Source organism: Megascapheus bottae, chromosome 18, assembly GCF_031878675.1.
Source record: "Megascapheus bottae isolate mThoBot1 chromosome 18, mThoBot2.hap1, whole genome shotgun sequence".
Taxonomy (NCBI): Eukaryota; Metazoa; Chordata; class Mammalia; order Rodentia; family Geomyidae; genus Megascapheus; species Megascapheus bottae.
In genome coordinates, this window is record NC_143526.1 from 40,113,289 (window position 1) to 40,132,231 (window position 18,943).

Sequence of the window (18,943 nt, forward strand, 5' to 3'; positions counted from 1 at the left end):
GACTGGCAAAAAGAAAGAAAAGAAAAGGAAGTGGAACTGTGGCTCGAAAGGTAGAGTGAGAGCCTTGAGCAAAAGAAATCTCAGGGACGCAATGCCAGGCCCTGCGTTCAAGTCCCAGGGCTAGCACCAAAATAAAAGAAAGAAAAGGAAAATACAACAAATAAATGAAGTACAATTCTCCAGCTGTTGTGAAGGCATAAGGTTTGTTGTTTTGGTTTGGTTTGTTTTTGTCCCAAGCATTGCTTTCTGGTCAGTGAGAATTTGCTGTCTCAGTCCCCATTTAACCATCATCTTTTGTACTAAGATCATAGGCTCTCACTCTGCCCGACAGTGGTGGCCTTGCTAAATAACCTGGGAAGGGAGATCACTGTGGCTGCTAGAGTTGACTTGACAGTCTTGGCATTCAACAGATTGAAGCAGCTGATAGATAAGTGTGTTGAGGTCATTGGAAGGGGTGGGCTGGATTTCAAACATGCTCTTGGGCTCCCATTTCAGCTGGAACGAGATGCCTACGTTCAAGCCCTGGCTCGCTTCTCTCTGCTGACAGCCAGCTCCAGCATCACAGAAATGAAGCAGAAGAACATCGACACCATCAAAACACTCATCACCGTCGCCCACACTGACGGCAACTACCTGGGGAACTCATGGCACGAGGTGTGTCTCTCCCATCCTGCCACACCACTCTGCCAGGCAGGCTCTTTCTTGGTCAGTTCTGTGTCCTCTTGACACATAAGGTTAAGAACAAATCAATAAATGATAACATGCCCCAAAGTGTTAAATACTAAGGAGAAATAAAGGGGAGGTGGGGGTATGGTCAGGAGAGTCAGGTCTGTGGTCTGTGGGGACACACATATGTGTGTGTAATCAGTGAAGGCAGAGGCCCTGTGGTGAGACCAGAGCTGACAAGTAAAGTCTGTGGACGGCGGCAGTGGGACTGCTGTGTGGTGTGGCTCCAGTCCCGTGTGTTTGCCCTATTGAGCACCTAAGTTTGAATTAACATCAGTATGACACAACCCCATTGTGCCAACTTTACTTTTACTTCTTTTTGCTTTTTAATAGTTAAAAAAAATGAATGACTATCATGTGTCCTCAAGACCCACGTCAGGCTGTGTAGCTGTGGCTGGCTACCTTTGTAAGGCCTTCTGTCCTCTGAGAATGCAAGCCTGAGAGCCTCAAATTGCATTCCTGCTATGACCCAGCATGAATGACCCAAGAGGCAGTTCCTTTTTCAGGTGTAAAGTGGGAATTCACTTCTTTATACCTTTTTTTACCCTAGATCTTGAAATGCATCAGCCAGCTGGAGCTTGCTCAGCTGATAGGAACCGGGGTGAAGACCCGCTACCTGTCGGGCTCTGGGCGAGAGAGGGAAGGAAGCTTGAAAGGCCACACATTGGCAGGAGAAGAGTTCATGGGCCTTGGCCTTGGTAAGAGCCCAGGCCCACAGCTAGCTGGCAGAGATTTTCAAGAGAACGGGGGTACAGTGCTTCTTGAGTGGTCAGGAGTGTTCCATGGGCTGTCCCTTCTGCTATGAAGGGGAGTGGGCATGCGTGTCTGCTGCTTAGTGCGATTTCACAGTGCAGCGTCATCAGGATGCCTTCCCGGTCCTCCTCTAAACTGCCCTGGGTGAGCACAGTGCAGGGAGGGGGAGGTTATGGGGGACCACGTCTAAGCACTGCTGCATCTTAGAGGACCTTGTCCCCTCCCTGCTTGTTCCGATGCTAGTAGAGGGGGTGTGGCCTCGCAGCCCGGAGTAGGCCCTGGGGGCACAGTGCTGGGGAAATGTGCCCAGTCAAGTGCTCAGTTTCAATGTTTTAGCAGCCCACCGACAGGGCTGTTCTCTTCCTCCCAGTCTGTACTGGGGAAGACAAGTGACACGAGCAAGGTCACTTAGCAAGGAAGTTGCAGAGGTGGGGTTCAGGCATAGCCTCTGAAGCCCCGAGAGGGCCTGCACAGTACTGGGAAGGGTGAAAGCCCGGGCTGGGCACTGGGGACTTGTAAGGATGATGAGCATCACCCTGTGAAGCGCCTTGCAGAGGGCAGCTGTTGCATCCATACTGATTTGTTTTCCTAAATACAAGATCTTCCTACTGTCACAGCTTGAGAGGAGTCAGGCTGGGAGGTGGCTGGTACATACAAAGCAGCTTAAATGCCAAAACCAAGTACCTTTTTTACATGTTGTCTCTGGGGTTTTGCCTTGCTTTGTTTTGCATGCAGGGTCCTCTCATTCTTTCCCTGGTCTGCATTGAGGGCACAGGGTACTTAGGTCTAAGTTCTGGGCTGTATTGGGAGTCGTGCTGACGTTGGGCACTGTGTTGCAGGTAACTTGGTGAGTGGAGGTGTGGACAGAAGACAGATGGCCAGCTTCCAGGAGTCGGTTGGTGAGACCAGCTCTCAGAGTGTGGTTGTCGCCGTGGATAGGTAATGATGTCATTTTCCAGTGAGCTTGGACCTGCCTGTTTGCTGTCCTATGTGTCATTTGTGATGTAATGGTGGCCAATCAGTTTTACTGTGTGTGGTCACCTCTAGACTATGAGATAAGAAAGATTAAAGATGATATACATTACCCAGTTATTAACTACCATCATATCCCTTTGAATTTTGGCCTTAGAAAAAATTATAAACTTGGGCTGGGAATGTAGCTTAGTGGTAGAGTGCTCGCCTAGCATACATGAAGTCCTGGGTTCAATTCCTCAGTACCACATGGGGAAAAAAGCCAGAAATGGCATTGTGGCTCAAATGGTAGAGTGTTAGCCTTGAGCACAGAGAGGCTCGGGGACAGCACCCAGACCCTGAGTTCAAGCCCCAGGACCAGGGAAAAGGAAAAAAAAAATTCCTTAGGTTCTGTATCAATACACAAGCTGGGCATGGTGGTACACGCCTGTAATCCCAGGTATATGGAAGGCATACATAGGAGGATCGAGGTCAGAAGCTATCCCCAAACAAAGTGAGATCCTCGCGGCTCAGTGCACCAACCAGTTCGGTCCAACTGGGGCCTCAAAGTTTATTTTACTTTATTTGCATATTATTTGAAGTGCTGGGGATTTAATCCGGGGTCTCTAGTATCAAGGCAGGTGCTTTACCACTTGAGCTGCATTTCCAAACCTTTGGTTCCCATCTTGTTCTTGAGACAGCCTCACTAACTTTGCCCAGGTCAAGATCTTCCTCTTTCTACCCCCTGGATAACTGGGATTATAGGCAAAATCTACTATGCCTGACTGTCACGGTTTATTTTGGCAGAGATGCAAGACATAAAGCATGTCCTCCACCTCTGCCTTTTGGGTATCTCAGAGACCCAGCTTCCACATCTAACTTTTATTATGTCTGTGATTGTCACCCTAGAATTTTTACTGGCTCCACCAGACTGGATGGAAATGCAATTGGTATGTATGTCCCTTGCCTGTGCCCATAGAAGCCTCGCATTATGACTGTCTGTCTTACTAATGAGGCTTTGCACGTGTTGTTGGCTCTGGCCTGTAGTTGACTTTGTCCGCTGGCTGTGTGCTGTGTCCATGGATGAGCTGGCATCCCCCCACCACCCTCGCATGTTCAGCCTGCAGAAGATCGTGGAGATTTCATACTACAACATGAATCGGATCCGGCTGCAGTGGTCCCGGATATGGCATGTGATTGGAGATCACTTCAATAAGGTAACTTTTCATATTGAAAAGCCACTTTGTCATTGTCAGAACAAGATAGGCAACTAAATTAAATTAAAAAATAGTAATTTAAAGACTAGGCCCCAAACTGGACAAGGTGGCAAATGGTTGCAATCCTAGCTACTCAGGAAAAACAAGATATGGTGGTGTGGTTCAAGTGGTAGAGTGCTCACCTAACATGTGGGTGGTTCTGGCTTCAGTCATCAGGACCACCTTAAAAGAAAGGATGGAGGAGACCAGAGGAGGCTGGAGGTAGGGCTCCAGCGCAGACCTGCCTGGCAAGCACGAAGCCCTGATTTCAATTCTTAGTTCTGCCAACAACAAAAACCGTGGCTCTGTTTTGGGGGTGCCATTGACTTATTATCCCTGTAGAGAATGATAGCTCAATAGGAGTTATGTCATATTATGCTTTGTTAGAATTCTGCAGAATCAAAACTCCAGGGATAATGACAATACTAAATGCCACCACACATTCCAGAAGTAGGTTCACATGTAAAGGTCACCATGACCTTTTGGGGGCTCTCTCCTGGGGTTCAGGGTGTGTGCAGACCAGTTGTGCAGAGTGCCTCATCCACACTTGTCACCTCACTTTCTGTTCCTTTCAGGTCGGCTGTAACCCCAATGAAGATGTGGCTATCTTTGCTGTGGACTCTTTAAGGCAACTCTCTATGAAGTTTCTAGAGAAGGGTGAATTAGCCAACTTCCGATTCCAGAAAGATTTTCTGAGGCCCTTTGAGCACATTATGAAGAAAAACAGGTAATGTGGAAAATCGTGGTCAGATTCCCCACTGTGTCCAGAGCGCCCTCCTAACACTAAGCACGGGATTCATTCTCCCTGCCTTGTTGGTGGAAGCAAAGAGAATATACGAATATACAAGTGTGAGTCACCTCCCTTGTCCTTGGTAAATTCCCCAAGTATCTGTGGTAGACACTGCTGCAGCAACTAGCGGAGTGTTTGTGTGAGTAGGTGTGGCTGTGCACATGGGTGCATGTGTGTGTATATAAATGTTCCTGTTGGGGCTGGGGCTGGTGGGGGTTGGAGAAAAAGCTGAGTTTGGTGGCCCAACCTGATAGCTTAGTGGTAAAGAGCCACTGGGGAAACAACTCAGATGAGGATTAGAGTTACGGGTGTAACCTTTGGCCCCAGGGAGGTGCTAGTTAGACAGGAATTGAGCTCCCCTGCAGTGGGCTGTCTCGCCTCTGGCCTGCTTGGTAGTGGAGTGTAGACAATCCAGCAGCAAACATTGAATTGACCGTAGCTGCACCTAGAGGATGGCTACGCCGATTCTTTCCATCGTCTACTCTGTGAAACAAGCCCAGGCAGGAACATCGCAAGACTCCCACCTTTTATAATAAAGTACCCCTGCAAAAGCTGGACGTATAGCTCTGTCTCAAGTGGTAGAGTGCTAGCCTTGAACAAAAAAAGCTCAGGGGCAGCACATAGGCCACAAGTCTAAGCACCAGCCCTGGGGTATGTGCGTGCACACATGCGCGCACACACACACATGAAAAACCAAATTACTGTTGGCAATTGGTGGAGACAAGTGCTGAGATCAGCAGTGCTGGGAATCCCTTCTTTAACCAGCCCTCGGCCATGTTCCGGAACGCTGGGAAGAAGGGAGGAGCAAGCTGTGTTAAGGATGGGGGACAAGCAAGAGCAAGGCACGAGAAGGGCTTATTGGAGCAGTTAAGGAGCTGCTGAGTCTGGTGTGCTGGAATGGTGAGCCATGTACTGAAGCCCCTTCTAAGGGAAGCAGGCCCCTCGGCCATGCAGAATTATTTGTCAGCCATGTGAGAACTTCAGCTTGCTCTCTGTAAGAGGTAGATTTTAGGCAGAGATATGGAACTGGCCATGGGAATGAGACGCAGCAGGATGACTTAGGAGGCCCTTGTCAACGCTCAGGTTTGGAATGGGGAGGCAGTAGCCAGGTTAGATCAGACCCTGTACTTTCTGAAGCTGAGAGAAGCTCCTGCCAGGTGGGGGCAGCAGAAATGTTTCCCTGGCATGGCTTTCTCCTGTTGACTCTCCCCCTCCCCATCCTCTTTCCCCTCCCCCCTCCTTCCCCCTCTCCCTTCCCCTCTGCCTCTCCTTTCCCCTCTCCCTTCCCCTTCCCCTTCCCCTCTCCCTCCCCTGCTTGCTCCCCTCCCCCTCTCTCTGTCCCTCCATTCCCCTTCTCCTTTTTCCTTCCTCTTCCTCCTTTTCCCTCCCCTTAAACACACACACACACACACACACACACACACACACACACACACACGACTAATATTAAGCCCATTCCCAGTCTGGTCCCCCTTGTACCCTTAGCCCATGCACAAAGTGTACTACACTACTTTGAGGTAGTCTGAAGAGACCAAGGCAGCCTGTGGCCCTGCAGTGCGCCTTGGCCCTGCAGCGCACTGCCTATACCTCACTGCCCACCCTGGCAGCACCTGCCTAGCATTTGAGGTTGTTGACCGGAACTTGCTGTAGCATCTTCAGAAGCATTTGGGGATAAATCAAGAACTTACTGGTTTAGTAATGTCACACTTCTACCACTTTCTGAAGGAGTTCATTGACAACACAGTCGGGCTGGGGAAGCGGCTCAAGTAGTAGAACATCTGCCTAGTAAACCCCAGGACCACCAAAAATAAGAAATAAATAATTAAACATGTTTTACAACCAGGCGCTGGTGACTCCCACTTGTAATCCTAGCTGCACACAGAGGCTGATATTTGAGGAACGTGGTTCGAAGCCAAAACAAGTAGGAAAGTCTGTGAGACTTATTTCTAATTAGCCACCAGAAGACCTCAAGTAGAGCTGTGGCTCAATTCCTAGGCCTTGAGTTCAAGCCTCATGGCTAACAACAACAAAACACGTGTCACATAATTTTTTTGTTTGTTTGTTTGCCAGTCCTGGACTGGCAAACAAACAAACAAAAAAGTAGTTGAAGGGCTGGGCTGTAGCTCAGTAGTAGAACACATGCTTTTTTTATTATTATTATTTAAAAATTTTTTTTAGGGACTGGGAGTTTAGCCTAGTGGTAGAGTGCATGCATGAAGAGCCGGGTTCAATTCCTCAGTACCACATACGTAGAAATAAAAAGCTGGAAGTGGTGCTGAGGCTCAAGTGGTAGAGCTCTAGCGTTGAGAAAGTCCAAGGACAGTGCTCAGGCCCTGAATGCAAGCCCAGGATTGGCAAAAAAAAAAAAAAAAATTAAAAAAAAAGATCTTATTTTTTGAACATTGAATACTTTTTTTTTTTTTTTTTTTTTTTTTTGCTAATCTTGGCTTGAACTCAGGGCCTAAGTACTGCCCTTGGGATTTCCTCAAGGCTAGACCTCTACCACTTGAGCCACAGCACCACTTCCAGCTTTTTTTATGTATGTGATAACCAAGGAATTGAACCCGGGTCCTTGTGCATGCTAGGCAAGCAGTCTACCACTAGGCCAAACTCCTGGCCCCTAAAACACATACTTTGCATGTGGCTTCTGCCCAATAGGTTGCACTATCCTAGTTGGGAAGACAACTAGAATCCCATTTTATCCCGTATTAAAGCTACTCAGGCAGGAACTACTCCATGATCTGCAGGGTCCATATTTACTGCATGAACTTTCAGCTGGCTTCTGACTTAGCTGCAACCATCTCCTTGCCACCTCTAAATGGCTATTCCTATGATGACATAGCCTACATCATCCCAACTCTATGACTTTTAGTCACACATAGTACTAGAAGCAACAGGAGCTTGTAGCATTCCTTCTCTCTCTGAGTAGGTAGTTTCCCTATAACTGTGTGTGTCCTAGGGTTTCTGCTTCAGATAATAATTAAACTGATTTGAATCTTGCTGTTGTTTCAGAAAGTATCACTATTGCTGTCTTGAGGTATTGTTGGGGACAATAAATTTAAAACATTGCATTTTAAATTATGTATGTGCATTCCAACCTTTGAGTATATTCATCTCATGTATATGTATATGTATATGTATATGTATATGTATATTCTGCCCCAAAGGAATTAACTAACAATAGTCTCTGAATGGTAGGATTGCAGGTGTATTAATTGAATAATGACAAACCATGGCTTCAGCCTCACCTGTGCACTTCATAATTCAGACATGGGCAGCCCAGCCTGGATTTGACTCCATAGCCCCAATTTTTGTGGACCTAGACTCTGCCCATTCTTTGATTCTGTCAAACACATGGTCATTTTTCATCCTTGACTGTTTGATGGTTACACAATGTGGCTCAACCCAAGATAACACAAGAGACTCAGAGTGAGAAGGAGAAAAGGGCAGCTGGGCACTGGTAGCTCACACCTGTAATCCTAGCTGCTCAGGAGTCTGAGATCTAAGGATCAAGATTCAAAGCCGAACCAGGCAGGAAAGTCACCATGAGACTCTTATCCCCAATTAACCACCAAAAACTTGCAAGTGGAAGTGTGGCTAGCCTTGAGCCAAAAGAGCTTGGGGACAGTGCCCAGGCTCTGAGTTCAAGCCCCACAACCAAGAAAAGAAAAAAAAAAAATAAGGAAAGGGGCAGAGGCTGAACATAGAGCCCCATGTGCATTAGAAGACAGCCTTTTCCTCTTCGCCGCTGCTCTGAGGGAGGAGCTCCCTGTGTCTCCTCACACCCAGTGCAGAGGATGTGACTGTGCATCCCTCCTCAGGTCTCCCACCATCCGGGACATGGTGATCCGCTGCATTGCCCAGATGGTGAGCTCCCAGGCGGCCAACATCCGCTCGGGCTGGAAGAACATCTTTGCTGTGTTCCACCAGGCAGCCTCCGACCATGATGGGAACATCGTGGAGCTGGCCTTCCAGACCACAGGCCACATCGTGTGTAAGCCTAGCAAGGGAGCGCTTCTTTACTATGGCCCCATTGGGTTCTGCTGTGGGGCGGTGACGTGTAGGGAGTATTCCAGTTCTTGGCTCCATGGAGGAGATGCAGTCAGCACACCCCTTCACTAATGGGTGTGCCTAACCGTGGTCAACAGCATGGTGCCGAGGTGCTGTGCTGCTGCAGTGATCAACTGCCAGGGCATGCACACACAGCAGAAAACAAACCACAGGGGCACCTGCCGCATGGCTGCTCTACCTCACTGCAGCTCATAAGCAGACCCCTCCCTGCCATCTTTCCATGTAGTGCCCCTGGCACACAAAGGCTGTGGATAGACACTGGATGAGCTTCCTGTGGGCCTCACTTGTAGCGCTGCTGGCTGTGAGGTCAGGCTGCCATGTCTGCAGTCACTGAGGGCAAGCATCCTCTCGAGACAAGGTCACATGTTTCCCAGTTGGTAAAAATAGTCACCACACTGAGGAACCTGTGCTGCCCAGAGTCATTGTCTGTGCACCACGACTAACAAGACCCAAGCACGTCATTACTGTCCTCATTCTTCCAAAGAGGAAACTGAGGCACAGGAAAGTAGAGCAAATAAGAAAAGCCCACCAAAGAATAGAGCCAAAGTGCTGAGCCCCGAAGTGCTGAGCTGCTATTGTTGAGTTTCCACCAAGGCAGCATCCCTGTTCTCACTCTACCTTGCTTCTGAATCCTTGACTGTGCCTTCTGTCTCCCCAGCAACAATTTTCCAGCACCACTTCCCGGCAGCTATCGATTCCTTCCAGGACGCCGTGAAGTGCCTGTCAGAGTTTGCCTGCAATGCCGCCTTCCCCGACACCAGTATGGAGGCCATCCGGCTCATCCGCTTCTGCGGGAGATATGTCTCCGAGAGGCCGAGGGTATGCTGCTCTCCTGGGGCCAGTAGAGTCACCGGGCAAGGCCCTCCCTCCCTCCTGCCGGAGAGCTTCCCACCGTTAGGCGTGTGTTAACTTCAAGTGCTGCCTTGTGAGGTTCTACCTTTCCTTGCTTCTGTGTGTGACTTACCTTCTTCCTCTGAACTTTTACATAGCTTTCTGCAGGTGGTTTTGGTAAAGGTAATATAATATTTTAGCTTGAATATTTTTTAAGAAGTTGGATCTTTCATGTGAAAGAACAAAACCCTCCCTTTTAAGAAGTAACATGCCTGAGAAGTTGCATTTTTAAAAAATCACCTTTGGGGCTGGGGATAGAGCTCAGGGGTAGTAGCTTAGCATGTGCAAGGTCCTGGTTCTGTTCTCAATAAAAAGGGGAAAAAATCATTTTTTGTTTTCTCTGGAAAGTGTTTGGGGTTTTTTTTTTTTGTCCCCCACCTTGGGAAAAAAAATCTTTCTAAACTGCTTGGCTTAAAGGATAGTCCCAGAACATGAAGTTTCAGGGGCAAGCTCATCTAAGCTAGGCATGGTGGTGCACTTGGGAGTCTGACTCTGGAGGATCCCAAGTTGGAAGCCAGGCTGGACCACCTGACCATGCCTATCTTAAGCAAAAAGTAATGCCAAAGAGGACCCAGGGTTGATGACATAGATAGTACCATTTAATTTTCACATCAGACCTGTGAAATCACTAATAGCCTGTTTGCAGAAGGTTTACCAAACAACAGATTGTCTGATAACCAGAATTGGTTAAAAAAAAAAAAATAGTGGCCAGCCGGGCGTGGTAGCTCACATTTGTAATCCTAGATACTCAAGAGGCTGAGATCTGAGGATCACGGTTCAAAGCCAGCCTAAACACTAAAGACCATGAGACTCTTATCTCCAATTAACCTCTAGAAAACCTAAAGTGGGGCTGTGGCTCAAGGGACAGGACAGTAGCCTTGAGCTGAAGAGCTCAGGGACAATGCCCAGGCCCAGAGTTCAAGCCCCACCAGCCAGTAATAATAATAATAATAATAATAATAATAATAATAATAATAGTGGCTGTTCTGGTGGCTCATGCCTGCAATCCTAGCTACTCTGGAGGCTGAGATTGGATCATGTTTCATAGCCAGCTTGGGCATGAAAGACCATGAGCGAGTCTTACCATGAGTTAAACCACCAGCAAACTGGAAGTGGTGCTGTGGCTTAAAGTGGTAGAGTACTACCCTTGAGTGAAAGAGCTTAGGAACAGCACCCATGTCTTGAGGTCAAGCCCCACAACCACCACCATCAACAACAAAAATCCTACTACCACTGTGGTTGCAGTTAGGGCAGAGTAAGAACTTCACACTCAGATTGTAGGTGACTGCCACCTCCTGGCTGTGTGCCTGCTTAGCTCCTGAGAGCCTAAGTAAACTAGCACCATCTCACTTCTTCCTACCGCACAAAATTGTTGTGTGAACTGTCAGTCCATCTAAAGCACTTGACCATTCCTGGCCCATAACAATCACCCAGTAAACAAGGGTCGTTCCTTTGCTATTACTGTTAAGTACAAAGGCTAAAGCATTGAATTATTCTGGGTATTTGGCACTCTTGTTAAGGTAATATGCCACACCCACTCTCTTAATTTGCTCCACTCAGCTTAATCCAAAAAATACACAGGCCTTTAAGAGAATCGCCTCTAGTGCCCTTCTGACAGGTGACTGTCCCTCTGTCTCAGTGGGTTTCTATATAGTGATTGCTGCAGAGAACATTTGGGGAGAAGGACACATGTATGTGGGGTTCTCAGTCCTTGTCTACTTCCTTTTTGGTTCCCTCCTCTTAGTCTGCTCTGAGATGTGACTTCCATTGTAGGTGCTACAAGAATACACAAGTGATGACATGAATGTAGCTCCTGGAGACAGAGTCTGGGTCCGAGGCTGGTTCCCCATCTTATTTGAGCTCTCCTGCATCATTAATAGGTGCAAGCTGGACGTGAGGACCAGGTAACTGGGTCCCAGCATGGTGCCACAGTTCCAAGCTCCCCAAGTCTTTTTCTCCCCATCTCTCCTCCGCCATTTCCTTCATGGCTCGCTCTCTCCTGTTTCTTCCAGAGGACTCACCGTCATGTTTGAGATCATGAAGAGCTATGGCCACACCTTTGAGAAGCACTGGTGGCAAGACCTGTTCAGAATCGTCTTTCGGATTTTTGACAATATGAAACTCCCTGAGCAGCAGTCGGAGGTAGGAAACTTTAGGCATTGCCTCTGTGTTGTGTGTATGTTGGGGGGTGGCGGTGTGGGGTTGGTGGCTGGCAAGCCTGCTGGCTTTCCTGTGGTTGTGCCATCACCCCTCCTGGCCCTGTGTCAGGCATTCGGAACCTGTTCCTGTCAGTTCAGCCTAGTTGTTCTATCCCTGTCATGGACTTGTGGGCCACCAAGGGAATGGAACCCACTGGCTGTCATGGTGTAAAATGCGATTACAGCAATCACTCCAGAGAATCCCAGGCCTTATTTCAGGAATACCATTCCTTCCCTTATTCTACTGTAGAAGTAGTTTATGCTTGATAAGAAGTATTAAGAACCAACTGAAGCCAGATGCTGGTGGCTCACACCCGTAATCCTAGCTACTCAGGAGGCTGAGATCTGAGGATCAAGGTTCAAAGCCAGCCTGGACACAAAAGGACCTAAGACTCTTACTTCTATCTAACCTCCAGAGAACAGGGAAGTGGGGCTTGGCTCAAGGGTAGGGCAGTAGCCTTGAGCTGTAGAGCTCTGGAACACCACCCAGGCCCAGGGGTAGGGTGGTAGCCTTGAGCTGAAGAGCTCAGGGTCAGCGCCCAGGCAGAATTCAAGCCCCATGACCCACCAAGCCCCATGACCCACCAAAAACAAACAAACAAACAAACAACTGAAGCGTGTAATCCTAGCTACTCAGGAGACTGAGATCTGAGAAAGCCAGCCATGGCATGAAAGTCTGTGAGACTCTGATCACCAATTAATCTCTAAAAAACGGGAAGTAGGGCTTGGCTCAAGGGTGGGTCGGTAGCCTTGAGCTGAAGAGCTCAGAGACAGTGCCCAGGCCCAGAGTTCAAGTCCCATGACCGAAAAAAAAAAAAAAAAAAAAGTAAAAAGGAACAGGTTAATGCTTTGGCAAGTTTCTCTGTCCCAACATATAGTATAAATATAGTTAGAGTCATAGTATAGCATTTTCTAATCTTTCTTTTCTTTCCTTCCTTCCTTCTTTCCATCCTTCCTTCCTTCCTTCCTTTCTATCACTTGAGCCATAGAACTACTTCCAGCTTTTTTCTATGTATACAGTACTGAGGAATCGAATCTGGGTGTTTGTGCATGCTAGGCAAGCACTCTACCACTAGGCCAAACTCCCAGCCAATTTTCTTTAATTTTAAAATAAAGTTTTTCCTCTGTTTATAACACACACACACACACACACACACACACACACACACACACACACACACACACACACACACACACACACACATATATATATTACAGACGAATCCAAAACTAGGCAAAAATAAAAAATGTAGACATCCACAGTCCCAGTCTTCCATAGGTAACCACTGCTAGCCCCATCACTGATGTGTATATTAACATTTTTGCTTATTTAGCTATTTGTTTTACAAAGATGGGAACTCGGCACACCCACATACACTACTTTCTTAGCACAAAAGTGTTTTCTAGGGCCAGGAATTTGGCCTAGTGGTAGAGTGCTTGCCTAGCATGCACAAAAACATAGGTTTGATTCCTTGGTACCACATGCATAGAAAAAGCCAGATGTGGTGCTGTGGCTCTAGCCTTGAGAAAACCCAAGGACAAGGACAGTGCCCAGGCCCTGAGTTCAAGCCATAGGACTGACAAAAAAAAAAAAAGTGTTTTCTACCGTATTTTTTTTTTCTTTTTTTCTTTTTTTTTTTTTTTTTGCCAGTCGTGGGCTTGAGCTCAGGGCCGGAGCACTGTCCTTGGACTTTCTCAAGGCTAGAGCTCTAGCCCTTGAGCCTCAGCACCATTTTTGGCTTTTTTCTATGTATGTGGTACCGAGGAATCGAACCCGGGTCTTCATGCATGCTAGGCAAGCACTTTAACCACTAGGCCAAACTCCCAGCCTCTACCGTATTTTTAATGTGTACAGAGTATTCTTAGTGTGGATATCCTATAATACATTGACACTTAGTTTCCAGATTGGTTGATTGTTTTTTGTTTTGTTTGCATTTGTTACCAGCCAGTACCAGGGATTTTGAACTTAGGATCTCAGTGTCTTGCTCAGCTTTCTTGCTCATGACTGGTATACTACCACTTGGGCCCTGCCTCCAGTCTGGCATTTTGCTGGTTAATTGGAGATGGAATCTTAAAAAAAAAACTTTTCTGCCTGCCCTGTTTTTGAACCTCTGTATTTCAGGTCTCAGCCTCCTGAGTGGCTAGGATTTCAGACATGAGCCACTATTACTATGGGAATTTTTTTTTGAGTGGGGGGGTCAGTTGTGGGGCTTGAACTCGGAGCTTATACTATCCCTGAGCTTTTTACTCAAGGCTAGTGCTCTACCACTTTGAGCCATAGTGCCACTTGCTGTTTTCTGATGGTTAATTGGAGATAAGAATCTCATGGACTTTTCTGCCCCGGCTGGCATCAAACCACAATTGGTCAGATCTCAGCCTCCTGAGTAGCTTATAGGTATGAGCCATCAGTGCCCAGCAAAGGGAACATTTTTAAGACATATATATATATATATATATATACAAATATATGTATAATTTTCCACAGTAGTTTTCATAATAACCAAAACTATCTATTCCACTGTAGAGAGTACCTTTTAAATACTTTTTTATCATTTTTTTCAGAAATCAGAGTGGATGACAACAACTTGCAATCATGCCCTGTATGCTATTTGTGATGTATTTACTCAGTTTTATGAAGCTTTAAATGAAGTGTTGCTTTCTGATGTGTTTGCCCAGTTGCAGTGGTGTGTTAAACAAGGTATTTATTTATTCTCTTAAGTGTTGGGCACCATGTCTTACTCAGTGTCAGTGTATAAGTATAATGTAATGCCAGAGAAGGAACAGTGAATGTATCAGTACAACTTCCTGCTCAGCTCACTTTTTTTTTTGGTGGGGCTTGAACTCTGGGCCTGGACTCAGTAGAGCACTTCCTTACAGTGGAATATAGTTCTTTTATAATTTTGAAAGATAGGCCTTTGGGAATTATGCTATTTCTAGTAGTATATGATGGAGGTTTTCAATAGTAAAATGTTTTTCTAAAGTCCTTTGGAGGCCAGGAGTTTGTCCTAGCAGTAGAATGCTTGCTTAGTATGCACAAAGACCTAGGTTCAGTTCCTCGGTACTACATACATAGAAAAAGAAAAAGCTGGAAGTGGTTTTGTGGCTTAAGTGGTAGAGCGCTAGCCTTGAGAAAGCCCAAGGAGAGTGCGCAGGCCCTGAGTTCAAGCCCCAGGATGGCAAAAAAAAAAAAAGTACTTTGGAGTGGAAACAGTGTCACCGTGGCAGGTGAGTATTTTGGTGTGATCAATGCTCATCTGTTATGTTAGGTTAAACTTAAGTTTTTCAAAGAATTCCTCTGCTCTAAAATAAATTTCAAAAATTAGAAATGTAACATAAAACTGAATTTTTAAAAACACTGGTCACATAGTTCCATTTTTTGCTATTTCTCATTTGTCAGCCGTTTGAAGTAATAAAAAAAAAATCAGCCTTCCATCCCTAGCAATAAAACTAGTTAAGACATTTTCCTCTTACTAGTATATTTAAACTGTAGAACTTTTACTCTCTCTGAAGCCTTGCTTCATTAATTAAAAGCCCACAGACCTCTGACTTCAGTCTTCTCCACACAGTGGAGCGAGCTCTTAGGCTCCAGGCATCACAATAATAGTTTGGTTTCATGACTCCTAATGTTTTTTTGTGCAGATAATGAACAGTTGGCTCGATCAGGTACCAATTGCTTAGAGAACTTAGTCATCTCCAACGGAGAGAAATTCAGTCCTGAAGTCTGGGACAAAACATGCAGCTGTATGTTGGATATTTTCAAAACCACTATACCACATGTGTAAGTAAATCATAGTTGTTAGGTTTGGTTCTTGAGTCTGGAGCATCCTTACTCACCTGGTAACCTGTTAGCCGTTGACTTTGGATGTTGACATTTTCTTCCTCTCTCATTCCCTGAAGGTTGCTGACGTGGAGACCTGCAGGGATAGAGGACGAATCATTAGAAAAACATACGGTAGGATGATGTTGTTGTCATCTTTTCCTTCTTCTAACTCAATAAAAGATTAAAGTCAGCCTATGTGATTAGCCCTTTCTGATGGGAAGTCAGTGAGAAAGGTGGTGACATCTAAAATCAATGTTTGCTACCATCGTTTAGAAAGTACCCAGTAAAAAGCACACGGGCTTTCCAGCTGGCTCTGTAGGTCTGTGTGTACCCACACAGCGCCGTAACACCTTGAAGAACTTCTCCACTGTTCTCACTGTTCCTTGAGAAAAGCACTTCCTGTTCTTGTTTCTTAAACAAATTCTTATTATCATGGACTCTAAGGTCAATTCTAATGTTACACTGTTGAAATAGTACCTTGAATGAAGGTGGTTCAATCTATTTTGACCAAGAAATAGATTGTTTGCAACAATGAAAATAAGAAAACAATAGCATTTGTGAGATGTAGTGGTTTTTTTCTGTAACATCACATAAAGAATTCTCATTTTAGGGGCCGGGAGTTTGGCCTAGTGGTTAAAGTGCTTGCCTAGCATGCATGAATACCCGGGTTCGATTCCTGGCACCACATACATAGGAAAAAAAAAGCCGGGGGGCTGGGAGTTTGGCCTAGTGGTTAAAGTGCTTGCCTAGCATGCATGAAGACCCGGGTTCGATTCCTCGGTACCATATACATAGCAAAAAGCCGGAAGTGGTGCTGAGGCTCAAGTGGTAGAGCTCTAGCCTTGAGAAAGTCCAAGGACAGTGCTCAGGCCCTGAGCTCAAGCCCAGGACTGGCAAAAAAAAAAAGAATTCTCATTTTAAGGCTGTGGTGTGCCTCAGTGATACAGCACATCTTGCAAGACCCTGAGTTAAAAAAAAAAACAGGCTTAGAGTGTGGCCTAGTGGTATTGTGCTTGCCTAGCATGCATGAAACCCTGGGTTCAATTTCTTGATACCACATACACAGAAAAAGCCAGAAATGGTACTGAGGCTCAAGTGGTAGAGCGCTAGCCTTGAGAAAGCTCAAGGACAGTGCCTAGACCTTGAGTTGAAGCCCCAGGACTGGCAAAAAAAAAAAAAATAGTAATCAAATAAAAACAGCACCACAAGATAAATAATAAGACGCTCTCATTCAGATCTCACTTTAGAAAACTTTGTTTTACTGGACAGTAGCTTATATTCCCAAATAACTAAGATTATGGATTTTTTTTTTTCTAGTCCTAGGGCTTGAACTTAGGGCCTGGGCACTGTCCTTGGACACTTTTTGCTCAAGGCTAGAGCTCTACCACTTAAACTACAGTTCCACTTTTGGCTTTTTCTGAGTAGTTTATTGGAGATAAGAGTCTCACAGACTTTCCTGCCTAGGCTAGCTTCAAGTGTAATCCTCAGTTCTGTGCTTCCTGAGTAGCTGGGATTTTAGGTATATGGCATCAGCATTTGACTAGCATATAGATTTTTTTTTTTGTCTTTCTTTTTTGGCACTGGGGATGGAACCCAGGACATTGAAATTGCTAGGCAAGCCTTTTGCCACTGAGCTACATCCCAGCCCTTGCATATAGATTTTAACAGGCATATAGTACATAATAACTTAAAAGTTGGTAGGGTAGCTCAAGTGGTAGACCATCTATGTAGCAAGTGCAAGGCCCTGAGTTCAAACCGCAGTTAATACCACTAAGAAAACAAAAAACATAGATACCACATTGCTCATTTAATTTTGAATTTGATCCAATGAAAACTTTGTCATTCTAGGCACTGGTGGTTCACGCCTGCAATTCTAACTATTCAGGAGTCTGAGATCTGAGGATTTGAGGATTGCAGTTGAAAGCCAGACCCAGCCCATAGGCTTGAACCATAGGCTTGAACTCTGGGCCTGGCCGCTGTCCCTGAGCTTTTCAACTCAAGGATACTACCACTCTACCCCTGGACTGGGCGTTGTCCCTGAGCTCTTTAGCTCACAGCTACCACCCTAGCCCTTGAGCCACAGCCCTACTTCCAGTTTTCTAGTGGTTAATTGGAGATAAGTGTTTCAAGGTCTTTAGTGTCTGAGCTGGCTTTGAAGCTCAATCCTCAGATCTCAGCTTCCTGAGTAGCTAGGATTACAGGCATGAGCCACCACGCCAGACAATGAGACTCTAATTATCTCCAGTTAACCATCAGAAAACTGGAAGTGGTGCTGTGGCTCAAAGGGTAGAACACTAGCCTTGAGATGAAGAGCTCAGGAGCAGTGCCTGTGCCCGGAGTTCAAGCCCACGACTGACAAAAAATACAAAAACAAACCCCATAACTTTGTCATACTCATCATGATATCATAAAGTGGAGAGAAATATCTTGAATCGAAGTAGAAAAATATGAAGTTTAAAGCTGGGTGGGCCATGAGTACTAAAACAGTCACATCTCTCCCTATGGACAAAAGAAAAGTGAGCTTCATGGTTTTCTCTGGTTTACCTTTAGGATGTGGACCTGGACCGCCAGTCTTTAAGCAGCATAGACAAGAATGCATCGGAGAGAGGCCAGAGCCAGATCTCCAACCCAACAGATGACAGCTGGAAGGGGAGACCATATGCAAGTAAGGCCCTCTTCTTTCTGCTTGTCTTCATCATTGAACACTTTATGGGGATGCAGAGGCACTGAAGGGTAAATGGAATGAGCTGAGTGCCTGAGCCCCAGATCCCTCTTCCCTTCCTGTGCCCACAAGCATACGTGTTCACATTGACACACATACGCATGTATAGAAATTCTCTTCTCCTTTTTATAGGTTATGGAGTATTATGTGTTTTCTTTTCTTTTTTTTTTTTTTGCCAGTCCTGGGCTTGAGCTCAGGGCCTGAGCACTGTCCTTGGACTTTCTCAAGGCTAGCATTCTACCACTTGAGCCTCAGCACCACTTCTGGCTTTTTGCTATGTATGTGGGGTACCGAGGAAGAGAACCCAGGTCTTCGTGCATGCTAGGCAAGCACTCTACCATTAGGCCAAACTCCCGGTCCCCTGTGTTTTCATTTTTACAGTGCATTTAAAACCAGTACATAGTGAATTTCCACATCTGTTATGCTAATAACAAGTGTGTTCATGTGTCTTTAACTGGGCTCTTAGTAATGTTTATGGTTTCATATACATTGCTGGTCTTTTGCTGCTATAAGCAGTACTGTTTGCATAAAGTAATGCTTATGTCAGTAGTTTATATGATACAGTAAATTCCAGAAATAGAGTTATGGATTGGGTGAAGAAGAGAATTTGCCAGGGCTTTTGGTGTGATTCAGGTGATAGAGCACCTGTCTAGCAAATGAGAAGCCTTGAGTTCATGTCCCAGTACTGCAAAAATAAAATAAAATAAAACAACAACAAAAACAAATGCCATGTTGAGTGGGGTAAGTAGTACTGGAGTTTGAACC

The 18,943-nt window shown here is 45.8% G+C and overlaps 1 protein-coding gene across 3 annotated transcripts in view; it reads left to right on the top strand.

The window, feature by feature from the left end:
- The window catches only part of Arfgef2 (ARF guanine nucleotide exchange factor 2), a 73,182-nt gene that overhangs the window by 46,620 nt on the left and 7,619 nt on the right, over positions 1-18,943 (top strand). For all 3 annotated transcript variants that reach the window (XM_090352494.1, XM_090352495.1, XM_090352496.1), the window contains exons 21-34: positions 496-654; positions 1,277-1,424; positions 2,319-2,418; positions 3,340-3,380; positions 3,478-3,647; positions 4,262-4,413; positions 8,298-8,470; positions 9,206-9,366; positions 11,212-11,342; positions 11,451-11,580; positions 14,199-14,334; positions 15,276-15,414; positions 15,534-15,588; positions 18,007-18,121. In XM_090352494.1, the coding sequence (XP_090208620.1) occupies positions 496-654; positions 1,277-1,424; positions 2,319-2,418; positions 3,340-3,380; positions 3,478-3,647; positions 4,262-4,413; positions 8,298-8,470; positions 9,206-9,366; positions 11,212-11,342; positions 11,451-11,580; positions 14,199-14,334; positions 15,276-15,414; positions 15,534-15,588; positions 18,007-18,121 (1,810 nt within the window). The remainder of the gene's footprint in view (positions 1-495; positions 655-1,276; positions 1,425-2,318; positions 2,419-3,339; positions 3,381-3,477; positions 3,648-4,261; positions 4,414-8,297; positions 8,471-9,205; positions 9,367-11,211; positions 11,343-11,450; positions 11,581-14,198; positions 14,335-15,275; positions 15,415-15,533; positions 15,589-18,006; positions 18,122-18,943) is intronic.